This window comes from Bombyx mori, chromosome 13 (assembly GCF_030269925.1).
Source record: "Bombyx mori chromosome 13, ASM3026992v2".
NCBI classification, from domain to species: domain Eukaryota; kingdom Metazoa; phylum Arthropoda; class Insecta; order Lepidoptera; family Bombycidae; genus Bombyx; species Bombyx mori.
Genome location: NC_085119.1, coordinates 11,356,034 through 11,371,412, shown reverse-complemented (window position 1 = coordinate 11,371,412; position 15,379 = coordinate 11,356,034). Strand labels below are relative to the sequence as shown.

The 15,379-nt window shown below is 34.1% G+C and overlaps 2 protein-coding genes and 1 long non-coding RNA gene across 4 annotated transcripts; 1 reads left to right on the top strand and 2 right to left on the bottom strand.

Annotated features, from left to right (window-relative positions):
* Positions 1–973: 973 nt before the first annotated feature.
* LOC134199926 (uncharacterized) lies at positions 974–3,877 on the bottom strand. Of its 2 annotated transcripts, none has more exons than XR_009974597.1 (2): positions 3,648–3,877; positions 974–2,055 (listed from the first exon to the last, which is right to left on the bottom strand). It is a non-coding gene; the product is annotated as an uncharacterized LOC134199926 (long non-coding RNA). The 2 variants fall into 2 exon arrangements; XR_009974598.1 differs by having other exon boundaries at positions 3,684–3,877.
* A 564-nt stretch (positions 3,878–4,441) lies between these two features.
* Positions 4,442–10,102, top strand: LOC101743120 (uncharacterized). Its single transcript, XM_062671955.1, has 6 exons — positions 4,442–4,461; positions 5,102–5,106; positions 7,417–7,542; positions 8,280–8,405; positions 8,592–8,726; positions 9,784–10,102. Exons 1-6 carry the CDS (start codon positions 4,442–4,444, stop codon positions 9,987–9,989), a joined length of 618 nt encoding a protein of 205 aa, XP_062527939.1. The 3' UTR covers positions 9,990–10,102.
* On the bottom strand, positions 10,003–14,614 carry LOC101746483 (uncharacterized). The gene is made up of 3 exons (XM_004927756.4): positions 13,920–14,614; positions 13,483–13,659; positions 10,003–12,768 (listed from the first exon to the last, which is right to left on the bottom strand). Exons 1-3 carry the CDS (start codon positions 13,981–13,983, stop codon positions 12,563–12,565), a joined length of 447 nt encoding a protein of 148 aa, XP_004927813.2. The 5' UTR covers positions 13,984–14,614; the 3' UTR covers positions 10,003–12,562.
* Between the last annotated feature and the right edge of the window lie 765 nt (positions 14,615–15,379).

The following is a 15,379-nucleotide window of genomic DNA, read 5'->3' as shown; positions in this document are numbered from 1 at the left end:
TTCGTTCTTTAAAAAAGAAAACGAAATGACTTATCTATTTTATTGCTATCCAATGCAGGCGACTTGTTTGTTAGTGATAATCATGGCTCACGGACATCGGTTATAATAGCCAACCCAATAATTGTTCAGTGTATTGTACAAAACTCTTCGGTAGAAAATATTAATAAGAAAAGAGCTTACATAAAATATTTTTAACAGTGTTGATGTTCGATTTTTTTGTTGTGTCGTGATTCTTCGGGAAATAAAATATGGCAGAACCCACGTCGCCTCTTCCTAGACGCAAACCTACAGTGGTTAACGATAAGTAAATAAAATATGGATTAAATAAAACTACTACCAAGAATAGATAGTCGGAAGAAAGTCGTAAATGTTCCTAAATAAGCTACCCATCGGAACTCGGAACATTCGTAACATTCGAACATTTGTAATGTGGTCTTTTAAACTCGCGTAGAGTATGATTTTATTGCTTATGGAATCTATAAATTTATGATTTGATGAGGAAACTTTAATCGATTGATGTAACGAGCGTATGCATTAGATACATTGCAAAATATGACAAAATATGTATGAAAATTTTGGAAAATATTTCGGTACCTCGAAACCTTGAAACTTGTTGGAAAACATTCTAGTAGCCCAAATCACATAATTACTAACAGTATCGTTATGTAACACTTCACTCAACTCCTCCTGGACCGATTTTAATGTTTTTTTTTAAATGCGTTTGGGTGACACCCTGGATGGTTTAGATTCACAAATCAGTCCGGCAGATGGCGCTGCAGTCGGTATCTAGGTTATTTATCTATACTACAACTAAACGGCTGGATCGACTTGAACGAATTTTTGCAGGACAACGTCTGTCGGGTCCGCTAGTTAGTTATATTTACGTTTGAAGACAATCTTAAGTATGAGTCAATGATGCTTGATGCTGAAAAATTAAATAAAGATTAATTGATTATTTAAAAATATACATATATTAACATCCTGTTTTGGAATCGTGTCCGTTTAATATTTTGAATTTTTTATTATTTTAAATACAATTAATTAAAAGCATAAAATTTTTAATTTTGTACCCAAGTCGGTCATGATCACTAAATTGTTAAACGGGAAAATAAAAAAATGAGAATACTAACAAATGTGAGATTAAAGAGTAAAAACAATTTAAATTGCGGACGTAGCTTAAACTAATTTTTCGTTTTAATATAAGGCTCTCGAAGCCGAAATATTTTTTTTAAGCTGATGAATATTTTTGAAACGTAATGCGTAGAAACTTGAAGTTGTGTACTTAAAATTATGTAATACAGGTTTTCAAGCGCTTTCAGTGTGCAGAGCCGATTAGCTTTTATTTCAATTGTTCATAAACACAAGCAAGTATTGTATACGATCAAAGCAATACTAAAGCAATACGTTTACGATTAAGAAATGCTATATGCTGAAATTTTATACATCAAACTTGTAAATGACGCGTGGGACAAGCGTGGGCCAGAAGTACAGTTGTCATTGCTATGTAGTTAACAAAGTTTAGTGAATCCATGATAATTTTGTAAGGCAAGTGAGAAAGCCTTGATCATGGGCCATGAGTCACTGCGCGGGCTTTGGCTGCTACTAAAAATGGAAACGCCACTATGGTAGTGGTAATATACTCGTGGGCTATAACTTAGAAATTTAATCACAAAAAAATTACATCAATTTGTTACTTACAAGGTACAGTAAAGATATAACAACAGCCAATCGATAAGAGAATCAATTAATAACGCACAATAGGTAGAGTGCGATTAATTTTACAAATTAATAAAAATCTCACTTTCTATATTTAGACTTACAACAGAGTGTGGCCGCGCTTTAATAATATTTTTTTACTTTAAGTTTTTAATCTCGCTAAAAGTACGTAGTAGTTTTAAAGTACTGTCCACTGAATTAAAATTTAACCTTCTCGTTCCAAATTAATATTTTTTTTGTATCTAATCTATAAACCTTCGATAATTTTATTGCTAGTTTTTAATTGGTTCTAAAAGCTGGACGACCCCTGGCGTTAAGCAGTTACTGTAGTCCGCAAATCTGAAAGCCAATATACCTCTTCGTTATGTTTCTGTCTGTTTAAATTTAATACAAAACAATCACGGATTCCGATTTCAAGAGTTGGGAAAGCCATCGCTATACAATCAAGACTTAGACTTTAAGTCTCAATGTGTATGACGGCTTATGATAACTATGAGACCCGGTAAACATTAATCACCCGGTCATCTTTCACCCGGTTATACAGTCTTTATAATGTTATTCTGAAGTAAATTTAACTCGAAATTTATATTTTTTTGGCCCGCTCTCGACAATAACGAAGCGTATATAAAATTATACCATTAACATAACGTTCCGTATAATTTTATAAATATTTAAAGGCGCAAAGCACTTCATGGATGTTATCTTAGTCATGGGCGTGTATGATTAGTTTGAGTGCTTCCGAATCCTAATTAGGGTTGATAGTATCTCACAGGTAGGTATGTATGATTTTAAATGATTCTTGGCTTGTGTTAATGAACAGCAACTAATGAATAACAATGTTATAATAATCTTTTTCTCGTTTGTACGCAATGTGAGACAATTGAGAATCATCTGTGAGGGGTGTTACTAGTATTGGATAACGGGGAGTGTGTCTGCTGGTTCGCTTATATTACGTCACGATATACGAACATGCTTTACGTAAGTACATCTAGACAGATCCTTCTCTTTCTTTCGCTTTTTAGTATGGCTAAAACGGCTTAGGATGCCGCTTTTGTTAGCGTCTATTGCAACTGGGTCTTTATTCATATATTGATTTAGTTTTTGAGACGAAAGGATCTTTATTTCTCTAGAAAGCTTGCCGCTTAACGAGGACGTACAGACGAACTGGAGAGCTCAGCCAGCAGGTAAAGGTTTGCTATCAACTGACCAAGCGCCTCCAGAAGAAGCCTAACAGCTCAAGGAGAACTGCTTTGTTAGTCTCTCCCTCCGGATCCGAAAACTCAGCGGGTGAATGTTATAGACTAAAGTATATATATATTTTTTTTATTGTCTAGATATGTGGACGAGCTCACAGCCCACCTGGTGTTAAGTGGTTACTGGAACCCATAGACATCTACAACGTAAATGCGCCACACACCTTGAGATATAAGTTCTAAGGTCTCAGTATAGTTAGATATATATAGGTATATATATACGTCAAATCGCCGCAAGGTTCGACGTACACCTGTGCTTTGGTGGCTTTGGTTGCTGCCACCAGTAGCTTTTAATAGCACTGACAGTCAATCCCATACACACAGCGCAGACTGAGTTTCTCGCCGGATCTTCCCAGCGAGTCACGAATCCGATGCGGTGGTAGATCCTGCGAAGCACTGCTCTTGCTAGGGCTAGGGTTAGTAAATTCTCTCAGGTTGAGTCCATAAACTCACCTACCCTTCCGCGAGAAACTGGAATAGCCCCTTACACTACCAGCAAATAAATAGGGAAAACAGTCGATGAGAAGGATCCGTCAAGGCGTATCTAGGGCGTCGACTTTGCGAATGTATTATTTACACTCATTCTATACACAAAGGGTTTGTACATATCATGATTGATACATTCTATTAATGAGTCAACCAAGATCGTACAGAATATATTTATTCACTTGCTCTTACTTAACGTGAGTTCGTGATGCGGCAAACATACCAGACCTTGATAAGTCAACGGAACAAATGTGATCATTCTAACAGCAGTCATAAGCTCGTGACAAATTCGTTGGCAGATCCGCTTTATTGAAGCAATGAAATGATTTAACATCACCGACGAAGCAGAGTTGAATGGTAATGAATGACTTGATAATGAGAACTGAATTTTGTAACACTAAACAAACGTCAAATGAACTGATGAATCAATAATCAAACGACTCTTTGTCTTAAATCACGTTCTATTTACAGAAGTAACGTTTTTGACAAGACATGATAGATTGATTGCTTGCGGATGCATCCACTGTCTGCGGACAGTAAGTAGGTACACAGTTAATGACTCGCGATGTCTAAAAGTTCATATTACAAAGCACTAAGCTATTTCTAGGAATTTATATCACGTATTTTTTTACGTAATAAAAGATACTATTTTGTTTATAAGAAACTGTTTTACTATTTTATTTAAGTTGTTAACGAATGCCATTAACTATGACGGGCACAGCCAATTCACTGCTTAGCGGATACTGAGTATAGCCGTAAATTTATATTCGATAATTAAACACAAAAATAAATTAATGTTTTCTTGATCTCATACCGTGAATACTTGCGCCGTTTTTATAACGATTTTAATCTAACAATTTCATTCAACGCTCCGGATCTGTGTTTCTTATGCATTGTCTTCGAAATTACAGTAGGTATTGTAATGAGTCCGACTTCACCTTCACAAGTCTTCTTTATAGTTTAAATCGTTATGAGATCCATTAGTTATGTACAAGGCCACGGTCAGGTACATATGTACGTGTTTCGAAACCGCCGTCACTTGTCATTGAATTTTTTGCATCTTTAGAAAGTAGAACAAGGGAATGACCGATAATCTAATTTAATATAGGTAGGTATACTACACAATTGAATTGAATATAGATTAATGCGCAAAAACGTGTTCAATTGCGATACGGGAAGAGCAGAATTTTGCTTGTATTGCCCTTATTGATTAATATCCACACCATTATGTTATAAAGTTGAAAACTTTTCGTATCTTCACCCGCGTGGAATACCTTTTTTTTTAAAGACTTCGCCAGCGTAAACTTAACCTTTTATGACATAATACTGTCATATTTTGGACAAAATATTTGAACATTTAAATACACAAACCTTCCTTCCTAGTTTATCGCTCTTTTATTAGTGAAAATCGTATAAAAATTGGTAACGTGTCTTACAAGAAATATGTGCTGATACAGGCCAGACAGTCAACCAGCGACTTTATACATAATTATCATTTAGAGATTTAACACAACAGTTTATATACGACATTTTTTGTTTTTGTGTACTTTGCTTAAAAAGTAAGTTTTTAGTGTTTACTGCGTAGTCGAAGCCTTAAATAAAATAGTCCTTTACTCCAGTACTCATTCCGGGAAATCAAAGTGAAGTTACTGTAAGTTTCTCAAGAGCAAGCTCCTTAGAAAGCACACACAAATCCTGTAACCATTTAGTTTAGTGCGTGCCATATTGCTCATTACGAACCACCTAAACTTTCTTGGTTTCAATATCAGTAAGAAAAGAATATCTATGTCTGAAGTAGTGTTATTTTTTATCTTTATTTCAGTAAAAAACCATACATTTTGTTGATATAACTTATAATCTGTGTTAGTAACTTAAAAACCTAACACATTAATATCTGACCTATTTAATATTTTTTTGAGTCTTTCAATAAGTGTCTGCTGCTGCGTGATGTATGACATTGAATAAAAGATGCAATATTCCAGCTCAACAGTTAGCTATGGAAATGCAAAATCACCATCCTGATTCATCTTTTTTCCCTTTCCATTTATATCTTGATGTTAGTTATTTTGTAATAAGTACTAAAAGCACTAATCATGCAAGGATCGTTCTTGTGATCAATTTAAAAGACTATAAACTTAGAATTATATCTGAGCTTAGTATTATACATCCAATTGTAATGAGTTGAGAGGCTACATTAAGTTTCGAGATTGCGCGAGAGAACGTCGACAAATAAATGGACACAGTAGCTTTTAACTTACAACGTTGTTTATTCAACACTATATCTGCCCGCACAAACTCCTGTCACTTCACCCATTTTATAATCCTTTCTACTCCTTACCGATGTGATTGCATTCAAGACGAAACAAAATGGGTTCATCAACAAAATAAATACTTCAAATTTCGCTTCCGAAACGGGCTAAAGACCCAACTGATGCTAAATGTCGGTCATGGTATCAACAACGACAGTACGACTAAATATTTCCAAAAAAAGCACTTGACTGAGAAAGTGGCAATACCAAAAGCATCGAACAAAAAAATGCTGATACCCAACAATACTTTTTTGTGATGAGGATCTCTACCAATTTTACGTCAAGGATGAACCTTCTATTTATTACACACAAGCCGTACCTACATTGCGTCAATAATTGTATCATATGCGCTCCTACGACTTCTCTTATCCTTCCATAAAGCATAATTAAATATTAGAAGGTATGTAGTTGTAAAACAAATAACATTTTGTGAATTTAAATACGCCAGACAAATCTAATAAGACATGCCAACCTTAACTCGATGAATTTTACTATAATAGTAGTCAACCAAGAGATCCAATAAGACTCTTCTACATTAATCATCAATCTAGATCGATAGGAGGATATAATTATGTTGTCATCAGAAATAGGTACGCATTTTTGGTAATTTTGGTAATTGGATGACAACAAAGGTGAAATGGGTAAAATTTAATATAATTCCATGATTTTTTTTCAAAGTCAGGCAAAGTCGTCATGGCCTAAGGATAAGACGTCCGATGCATTCATGTGTAGCGATGCACCGGTGTTCGAATCCTGCAGGCGGGTACCAATTTTTATAATGAAATACGTACTTAACAAATGTTCACGATTGACTTCCACGGTGAAGGAATAACATCGTGTAATAAAAATCAAACCCGCAAAATTATAATTTGCGTAATTACTGGTGGTAGGACCTCTCGTGAGTCCGCGCGGCCTGGTACCACCACCCTGCCTATTTCTACCGTGAAGCAGTAATGCGTTTCGGTTTGAAGGGTGGGGCAGCCGTTGTAACTATACTGAGACCTTAGAACTTATATCTCAAGGTGGGTGGTGCAATTACGTTGTAGATGTCGAGGAGCTCCAGTAACCACTTTACACCAGGTGGGCTGTGAGCTCGTCCACTCAACTAAGCAATAAAATAAATTAAAAAAAGTCAATTTCATTGTACAAGTGTAAAAAAAGACTTACATTTACTTTACAGATATTCTTGTGTAGATTGTAATGAGTGAAGCAATTTGTGGTCAATTCTATTGTCTTAGAGCCCTACTTTTATTTATAATGGGATTTAGTGTAGAGGCATGTGTAATGTGTACCTTGTATGTAAAATACGTTTAGATATTTCACCTTCTTATTGTGTAATAAATTTTTTAACGTTTAAAACATAAACGCACATTTTGAAATAAGTTTTCCAAGACAATAGTAGATTAAAGAATAATATATTAAAGAACGGCATTTGTATTACTTTGCACTGATAACGTAAATTCGACAAGTTTTTTTTTATTATTTCCCATTATAAGAATAACTAATTGTCCATAGAGAGATCTTACAAGACAAGATATTTTACAAGTATACATTTATTTTATGGTATTTTTTTCAGGCTCCAGGGAAAGGATTTGCTTGGATTTGTTTTTGTAGCGTCTTTATTTTACTTCTAATTGTAAGGCAAATTTCAGCAAGCACAAAGTTTAACTCGCATGTGAGCGTAAGCACTCCGGCACTCACCTTCACGCACGGGGTCGGTGACCCTGTGTTCGTCTACGACAGTAGGCCCAATCAACCTCCTGTTGGGAATTCTAGAGGTCGGTATCAAGTGTAAATTGGTTATAATTGTTTGGACCCTAATTAATTGTTTAAAAAATAGTAAATTACAGAAAATCTAGCAGCAAAATCATACTATCTCATGAAATAACTACTGGCGGGAAACCTACACAGATAAGTTTTTGAAGTCGTCGTGGCCTAAAGGATAAGACGCCCGGTGTACTCGTATCGAGCGATGCAACTATGCCGGTGTTCAAATCCCGCAAGCAAGTAGGAATTTTTGTAACGAAGTAGATACATGGTTAATTTATGTTCACAAATGACTTGCACGATAAAAGAATCACACAGTGTAATGAAAATAAAACACGGACACCGCAATAATTGTAATTTGCGTCACTAATCATTTTAATTTTGGTATTCTATGCTAAATGTTATTGTTAATGAATATAATGTGAATGTAAAATCTGAAGTAAATGAAAAAAAAAATAGACCTCAAGGCTCAAGATGGCGGAATTCACTTTGTGATGCCTATTGATCCCGATAACTTAAAACCAGTTCCGCCGTGATTTCGTTCACTCGTACCACGTAATAAAAAAAACTTTTAATAATACTATTATTTTCCTACTGTACTATTATATAAGACTATTATTTACTATTTTCCATTAAAACTGGTGGTAGGGCGTATTTTCAGTCCGTATCGGCAGGTACCACAGGTACACAGTTGTTACCTCCTGTTTAAATCTTTGATAATAACTTGGAATTTTAACTTCGATTACAGGTCAAATCTTACCGGCGCGTGGCAGTGGATACCCTTACACGAAACCAATTATACCATTCAGTGACGAAGAGGTAGATCGCGGAAGCTCAATCAACGCCAATCGTTGGCAATCCAATGGGTACAGAGGTAAAATTGTAATTACTATTACTACCAATAATTGAAATTAGACCACATTGAGTTAACTATAGTCGCATCACCATCCACGATTTAAAGAGTCAGCCCCAAAAATGATTGATGAAAATGAAAAACAACTGATTGAAACATTCCAAAGTCTTAATTGTAAAATTTAACCCATGTATTGTTTTTCAACAGAAGTCTCGATCCCGATATTACCTCCGTCTCCTTATAAAGTCGACTCGCCGGATCCGGAGTCTTTATGGCCCGAAGGACTTTTTCTACCGCCAATTCCACCACCCCGTTTCACCATTGGACGACGTTCCGACGCCGGTGAGATATTGAAATAAAACAGAATGTTGCGTACATGTTTCGTACTTACATGGCCCACTGCAAACATCCTCGAAGTGAAAAAGAAGATTAAGTACTTTTTTATTCCCTTTGATTGCAAACAAGTATGCGGACAGCTGATATTGAGTATTCACTGGTGCTCATAAACAACCAGCAATGCCTGGACCGCAGTTGTTTACTCCTTATGACACTTAATATCTCTTTAAAATAACATATTATTGTTACGCACTGGGGTTCGGGATAAATAAAATTCCACCAAAGTACAACTAAAAACTGTATTCAACACTTAGAACACTTAAAACACTCAACAAACACTTTAAAACTCTCAATTCGCTTTCGCTTCAGGTGATCCGTTCGCTATTTCGCTTCGAGTAGTTCCGATTACTAACCGACTGCGTGCCATCTCTGCAACGCTTTTATAGCCGATACCACATCCCTAGAAATATCGAGAATATTCCACACATCTCTAGTATTGTGTTTCCGCTATCTGACAATAAATAGCGTTGATACTAGATCCTTCGATATTCGTATGGGGGACGTATGTTCCATGGGGAGTGCTCTGAGGTATTGTTGCAGATGTTCCCATCATCTCGATTTTACCATCGCACTGCCTGCCACTGGCGCAGAGTTTATTTATACCACCTAGAACCACTCCATTTAACAAGAGTTCGTTTTCTGATTTTTTTGCCACGTACCATATCGGCTTTGGAATGACCTCCCCTCCAGTGTTCCCTAAGCGCTATGACATATCCTTTTTCAAACGAGGTTTGCAGAAAGTACGCAACGACAGGCAGTGGCTTGACTGTACCCTTGGCATTACTAACGTCCATGAGCGACTCGCTATCAGATGCATCGTATGCTTGCCGGTCTACAAGGTCAATAAAAAAACCCCCAGCGAAACTATGGATTACAGGAAGCAATTAACACGAAATAGGCCCTAATGAAACCTACCCATCTTTAGAAGGGAATAAATTGGAAATCAGAATTTATGCAAATGAACTGACTCTTTCTAAATTAAAAACATTTCCTTTTTTTGCAGAATCTGAGACTTTTGATCCTTACCTTTTAGAGGGGTCTGAAGCAGTTGCTGCAGTACAAAAGGCTAAAGACCATGGAAATCTTTATTTCCACGAGATCCCACACATACAGTCTCTGTTTGAAAATCAAGAACTGCGTGTCAAAAATAATTTGAAACCACATATCGTTGGGAGCATACGTCACACCTGGCCATTCAATCGAACTTAGCAATCAAAAACAATTTCTATAATATAAAAATATTTAATTGTATAAAATGTAAAAAATACTCAAAAGCCATATAAACATTATATAAAATAAAAATAAATTAAATTCTCATGAAATGGTGTTCTTATTGTATATATATTTCACAATCTAAAGCTACCCACTTTTATAGTAAGCTCTTAACCCTTATTTTCCAAAATAAAATATTTAAAAAATCAAAAGGACATTGCTGAAATTGTTTGTCACAGCAATTAATTAATATATAAAATTAAGGGCCTTACACGTGGTGTATTTGGAAATGTTCTCGAAGATGAAACCGGTGACAGGACAGAACAGAACTCACTTACTAAAGTTTCTTACATAATGAAATAATTCAAAATCTGTAAACGCACAGGAATTTCTGGAAAACGTGTGTGCCATCTGGTCAGCTACCTTGGTGGTTCATAAAATATGAATTAGTTATAACCGCTCTTTTTTTAAATTCTTTATTAGAGCCATACACCTTTTAGGTTAAGTCGGCTATAACCGCTCTACTTTTAAAAAAAAATGTGGGTAGCTATTAAAACTAGTGTTTACCGCATTGTTTGTTCAAGATAAAAAATGGAATTCATAAAGTGGATCTATATATTCGATGTTGTCTAAGTCTAAGATGATGTGAGATCAGTGATTGTGATCGTACTTCAAACACAGAACGGACACTAATTCTAGTAAATCGCTATTTTTCTGTTATGTTACCGTAGTGTCGCGCATTGTCGTTTTAGTAAAAAATGTTCTTATAGATAAAAAAAAAACATGGACATTCTGTATTTGAATTAACAGAATGCCATTAAGAGGATAAAAAAATTCGAGACCACATTACTTATGAGGCGGTCTCAAACCAATCCATGATAGGCTATGTTCCAATATACACTGCGAGCACTGTACATTGATCTTACTGGCGAGAAATTTGTTCCATTATGGATTGATAGTATACAGTGGCAGTACCTATCCTAGAGAAATATATGATGTCATAGATAATGGCCATTTTTCTACTGTAAGCACTGATGTTTCTGAGGTAAGGTACTCTGCTTTTATTACGTGATCACCCTTACCGTGCATAACCTCATTTCAATAATTTAGTGATTAAGTTATTATATGTTACGTTGCTTCAAAAACAATATTTTCTTATACTAAAAAGTATATATACTTTTATTATGAGATTCATTCAACTGACAATAACTTGACTATTCAATTTTTAAATTAATCCAAATTTAAACCTTTTTTTTGTTGAAGTGTAAACTATGTCAGTATACCGTACTGCGTTCCCTTTTAAACAGTAACCAGTATGCTTAGTGCGAGTTTTTTAACGTTCTCTACAGCGTAGAAGTTAACTCAATTTTGTATGGAGTTAGAACGTTTGCCGCTAGGAGCGCTGTTTTAATTGCAAGCAAATTTGAGTTAACTTATACCCTATCGAGAACGTTAAAAAGCTCGCACTAAGCACTCAGTATAGCTAACTGACTATAAAGCAACGGCTTGGCAGTATACTAAATTGACGTCACATCTTACAGTGCTCGCAGTGTATATCGGAGTATAGATAAAATATATTACATTGAGTACACAAACTATTATGCGCAACGCGTAGGCAGTGATACTTTGATCCTTCTTAAGTACATATTATATAAATCTAAGGTACATAATGTCATTTATATTATGAACATGTTCATTAATAATTTAAGTACCAATATATCAGATTTAAACCATTACAGGTAGCATATCATGAGAATTTTATTTCATTACATACTAGATTACGTCACAATAGTAACTAATCACAGTTGCAGAACACATAAATCAATTAAAAATACACAACAATGGACGGAATCATTATTAATGATGCACATTTTTTTAATCTCTAGTGTTTTTTTTCTTCAAAATATAATTTAATGGAATGTTACAGTATATATTTTCACATAAACATAAATCTAATCTGGTAAACCTGTCATTGGAAGAAGCCTTAGCAGGCTTAAAATATAAAACGGATAAATTTCCAAATATTCCTAATAAATATAAACAAGTTATATTTGTCTAATAAAAAATTATAAAATTAATATTGTGATTTTGCTGTAAATTCCAATCAAAATAAGTTTATATTTTATCAAAAACATCTTATGTATAATATTAGTGTACGTAGACGTAAGACTAATAGTACAAATTGATTGATATAGTTTAAATTTGAATACATTTGTATATAAAATAGTAAAATAAATTGCAATAAAATTATCTTGAATATTATTATATAGAGTAATGGATCGAACGTTACCTTAAGCAACTACTAGTTTCAATTAGCTGTCTATCAGTATTATCTTTCTCTTATTTACTAATTTTAACTTCGCACTAAAGTAATTCTGACCCTGATTTGCCAATGTTAGGCCATGCCCAAGTAGAATTGATACCAGGTGAGCTACCACACATAACTGAAAACTAAATAAAATTACAACAGAGATTCATTCTTGGATCAGCTCATGGACACTGAGTATTGTGGATAATAAAAGAAAAAATTAACAATAACATAAGATCGAAGATAAAGTTATCAATGTGGATTAATAAATATAATTCTTTATGAAGATAAAAATACTGAGCAATAATACAGGAGAAAACATCTTCATTGTTGGAGCTGAATTGCACAAATCACCATTACAGAAACATACATATACCCTTTTATATTTCCACATGGTATACGCACATCTTTCTTCATAATCACTAGGAGGCTGTTGAAGACAGGACCTTTCTGTTACCGCACCATAATCTAAAACAAATTTACAGTTTTAAGTTTTCGTTTCTCAACATAGATAAATCATAACTCAATTTTGCCTGTGTATTATTTTATTTAGCACCTATGAATGAGATTTACTGCTATTTTTAATTGTTTTTTTTTCTAGCATAATAATTCTATAATTTAGTTATATAGAGAAGACTGATGCCCACTCCTCATGTGGTGAAGCTCCCTGAAGTTATAACTTTACAAAATTTTGCCAGTCATCCCACAACAGGTGATACGAAGAGACAACAAATTCTAGATAATCAATCAGCTTTAAGCAAAAGAGAAATTTCAGTGGCTTAATCTTGTTAAAATAATAGATTTTTATTTTTTTAAATTGAAATGTATGACAACTCTTTGAATACATAATTAGAGCAGAGGTAAAAATTCTAAATGAGCCTAATGTATGCCACAGCTATGGAAGAACTAATATGGACTATAATGAGCATTTAATGTTTGTTAAAAAAATCCAAGTAGTCTTGTTATCTTCTTCTTAAAGTGCATTTGCATTATTTAAAGTTTGTCTAAGGTTATTTAATATGTACTTCATTCTAATCTTGAATAAGTGTTTTACTTAATTTTATGAAAAACACCTTAAAACTAGTGTATTTATTTTTTATAATACAAAGTTAAAACAAATAGATTTTGTTATTTTTTTCCAATTAATCATATTTTATTATTACAGGTTCATTTCAAACATACCATCAGTTCTAAATGTGCCAGTGGTTCCCTGAATTCTCTTGGCACACCATCCAGATGGACAAGCAGTAATATGCACACCATGTTCTGCTTCAGGGTCACTTATATTAAAGGGTAGAGGGTCTCCACATGACCCAAGCTCTCCTCGAGATCTACACTGTATACATCTCCTACTTAAACCTGTTAAGTATAAAAAAAAACCGTAAAATTTTATGATTTCAAGGAAAAGAATTTGGTATAAATATTTGGCAAGGGATTGTTTGCTTCTTTTTCAAATGGCAATTATTTTTAATAATATTAGAATACTGTTGCTAAGTTTTCATTTGCGCAAAATAAACTCGATATGATATTTCATACGTAGTACTTTATTTAGTTCAGCATTAATAAACTCTCACTTCACCTTGAATCATATCCGTGTTACAAAATACATTGAAACTTACAGCTGATTTCAACTTTAAGGTAACTTATCGCTAGCACAGTTGTCAACAATACTTCGAGTTTCATTTTTGTGTACAAGCAATTGTTTGATTGCAAGTAAATACTATATTAATACATGCATGTAACTAATAATTATGTTTCTCGACGAACTTTCAAATTTCCATTTTTTGTGACAGTATTTATATTTTATGATTTGTGGTCACAGCCAATGAAGTAGGAAACCTATGGAAATGAAACGTCAAACAAAATTTCGTGCCACTGTGACGTCATCTGGCCACAAAACATGGCGGCTTTAGTGCTGTACAAAAGATTTCAATGTTATCAGGTTTTATCGATAAACGTTCTTGGCTCATTTTATTTTAAATATTGTTGAGTATTATTTATTTGTAGAATTTATACTTTAATGGGAAGTAAGTAGGTATATTGTTATGTGCAAATATGATATGATTTAGATGGGTGAAATCTAAGACAAGTTCGTCCTTCGAATTTGCCAAGTAAACGATATGATGATTTTTAAAAGTTGCTACACTGATTTTATAAAGTTGTCGTTTGTCGCAAAACATAAAGATATGGCGTAGTACAGTGCCATCTGCCCATTTCTAGCATGCTGAATGTTATCGTATTTTGAGTACGTGTTTTTCTTAGACTATTACAATCTATTTTAATTGTTTTGCTGACTCTAAAGTCCGTAACACACTACCGCAGCCCACCCCAAGGAAGGTGCGCTGCACCATTTGAATCACTTTCGCTTGAGTGATTCAAATTTTAAACTTATCAAGGGACCGCGTGAAAAGAAAAACACCTACAGAACATTTATTCATTAATTACAAACGTCATTCCTTGTGACTTCCTCTCTAAAATCACTTAATTATTAAATATTTAACAAATTTACAATAGTGTTTTACTCACTGCGGAATAAAACTATTTTATTTAAATAGTTCCGAAGAGATTTTGTCGGTAGCCTTTTTCCCGAAATATCTAAACAGAATGTCTAAATATGTTTTGATGACATATTTTAAAGTGGTATTTATGATTAGTGTCATGATCAATAGATTCCGACCGAAAAATGGATTTTTCGGATGAGGGCTTCATAATGAATTTAAATACATATAGATAATAGTTTTAGGACATCGACTTTCTTGAGATCCTATAAAATACGTTTTAATTATTATTTTTGTATGTTTTAAGCATGATAAATTATGAAATTTTATATAATCAATTATATTAAATCGATATCAAAGTCAATAAATAATGTACAACCCAAAACAGACGGCCGAACTGACGTGACAATGACATTTGGCGCGCTGAACATGGCGGATTTTCGGCCTCATTAGACGGAGACGGAGACATTTACGTATATTCATGTTTCATTTTATGTACGCACTGAAATACTGTTATATTGTTTTCCTGCGAGTTAAAGTGCTGAGTAAGAACGAGATAGATATATGTTTATGTGTGTACC

Bases quoted from the DNA above. Each gene is read 5' to 3' on its own strand.
- LOC101746483 (XM_004927756.4), bottom strand. From the start codon at position 13,983: ATGAAACTCGAAGTATTGTTGACAACTGTGCTAGCGATAAGTTACCTT. The intron at 13,660-13,919 runs GTAAGTTTCAAT...TATACTTAACAG, and splicing joins CCTTAAAGTTGAAATCAGCT to GTTTAAGTAGGAGATGTATA. The intron at 12,769-13,482 runs GTATGTTTGAAA...AATTTGTTTTAG, and splicing joins TGGCACATTTAGAACTGATG to ATTATGGTGCGGTAACAGAA.
- LOC101743120 (XM_062671955.1), top strand. From the start codon at position 4,442: ATGTACAAGGCCACGGTCAG. The intron at 8,406-8,591 runs GTAAAATTGTAA...GTTTTTCAACAG, and splicing joins GCAATCCAATGGGTACAGAG to AAGTCTCGATCCCGATATTA. The intron at 8,727-9,783 runs GTGAGATATTGA...CTTTTTTTGCAG, and splicing joins TGGACGACGTTCCGACGCCG to AATCTGAGACTTTTGATCCT.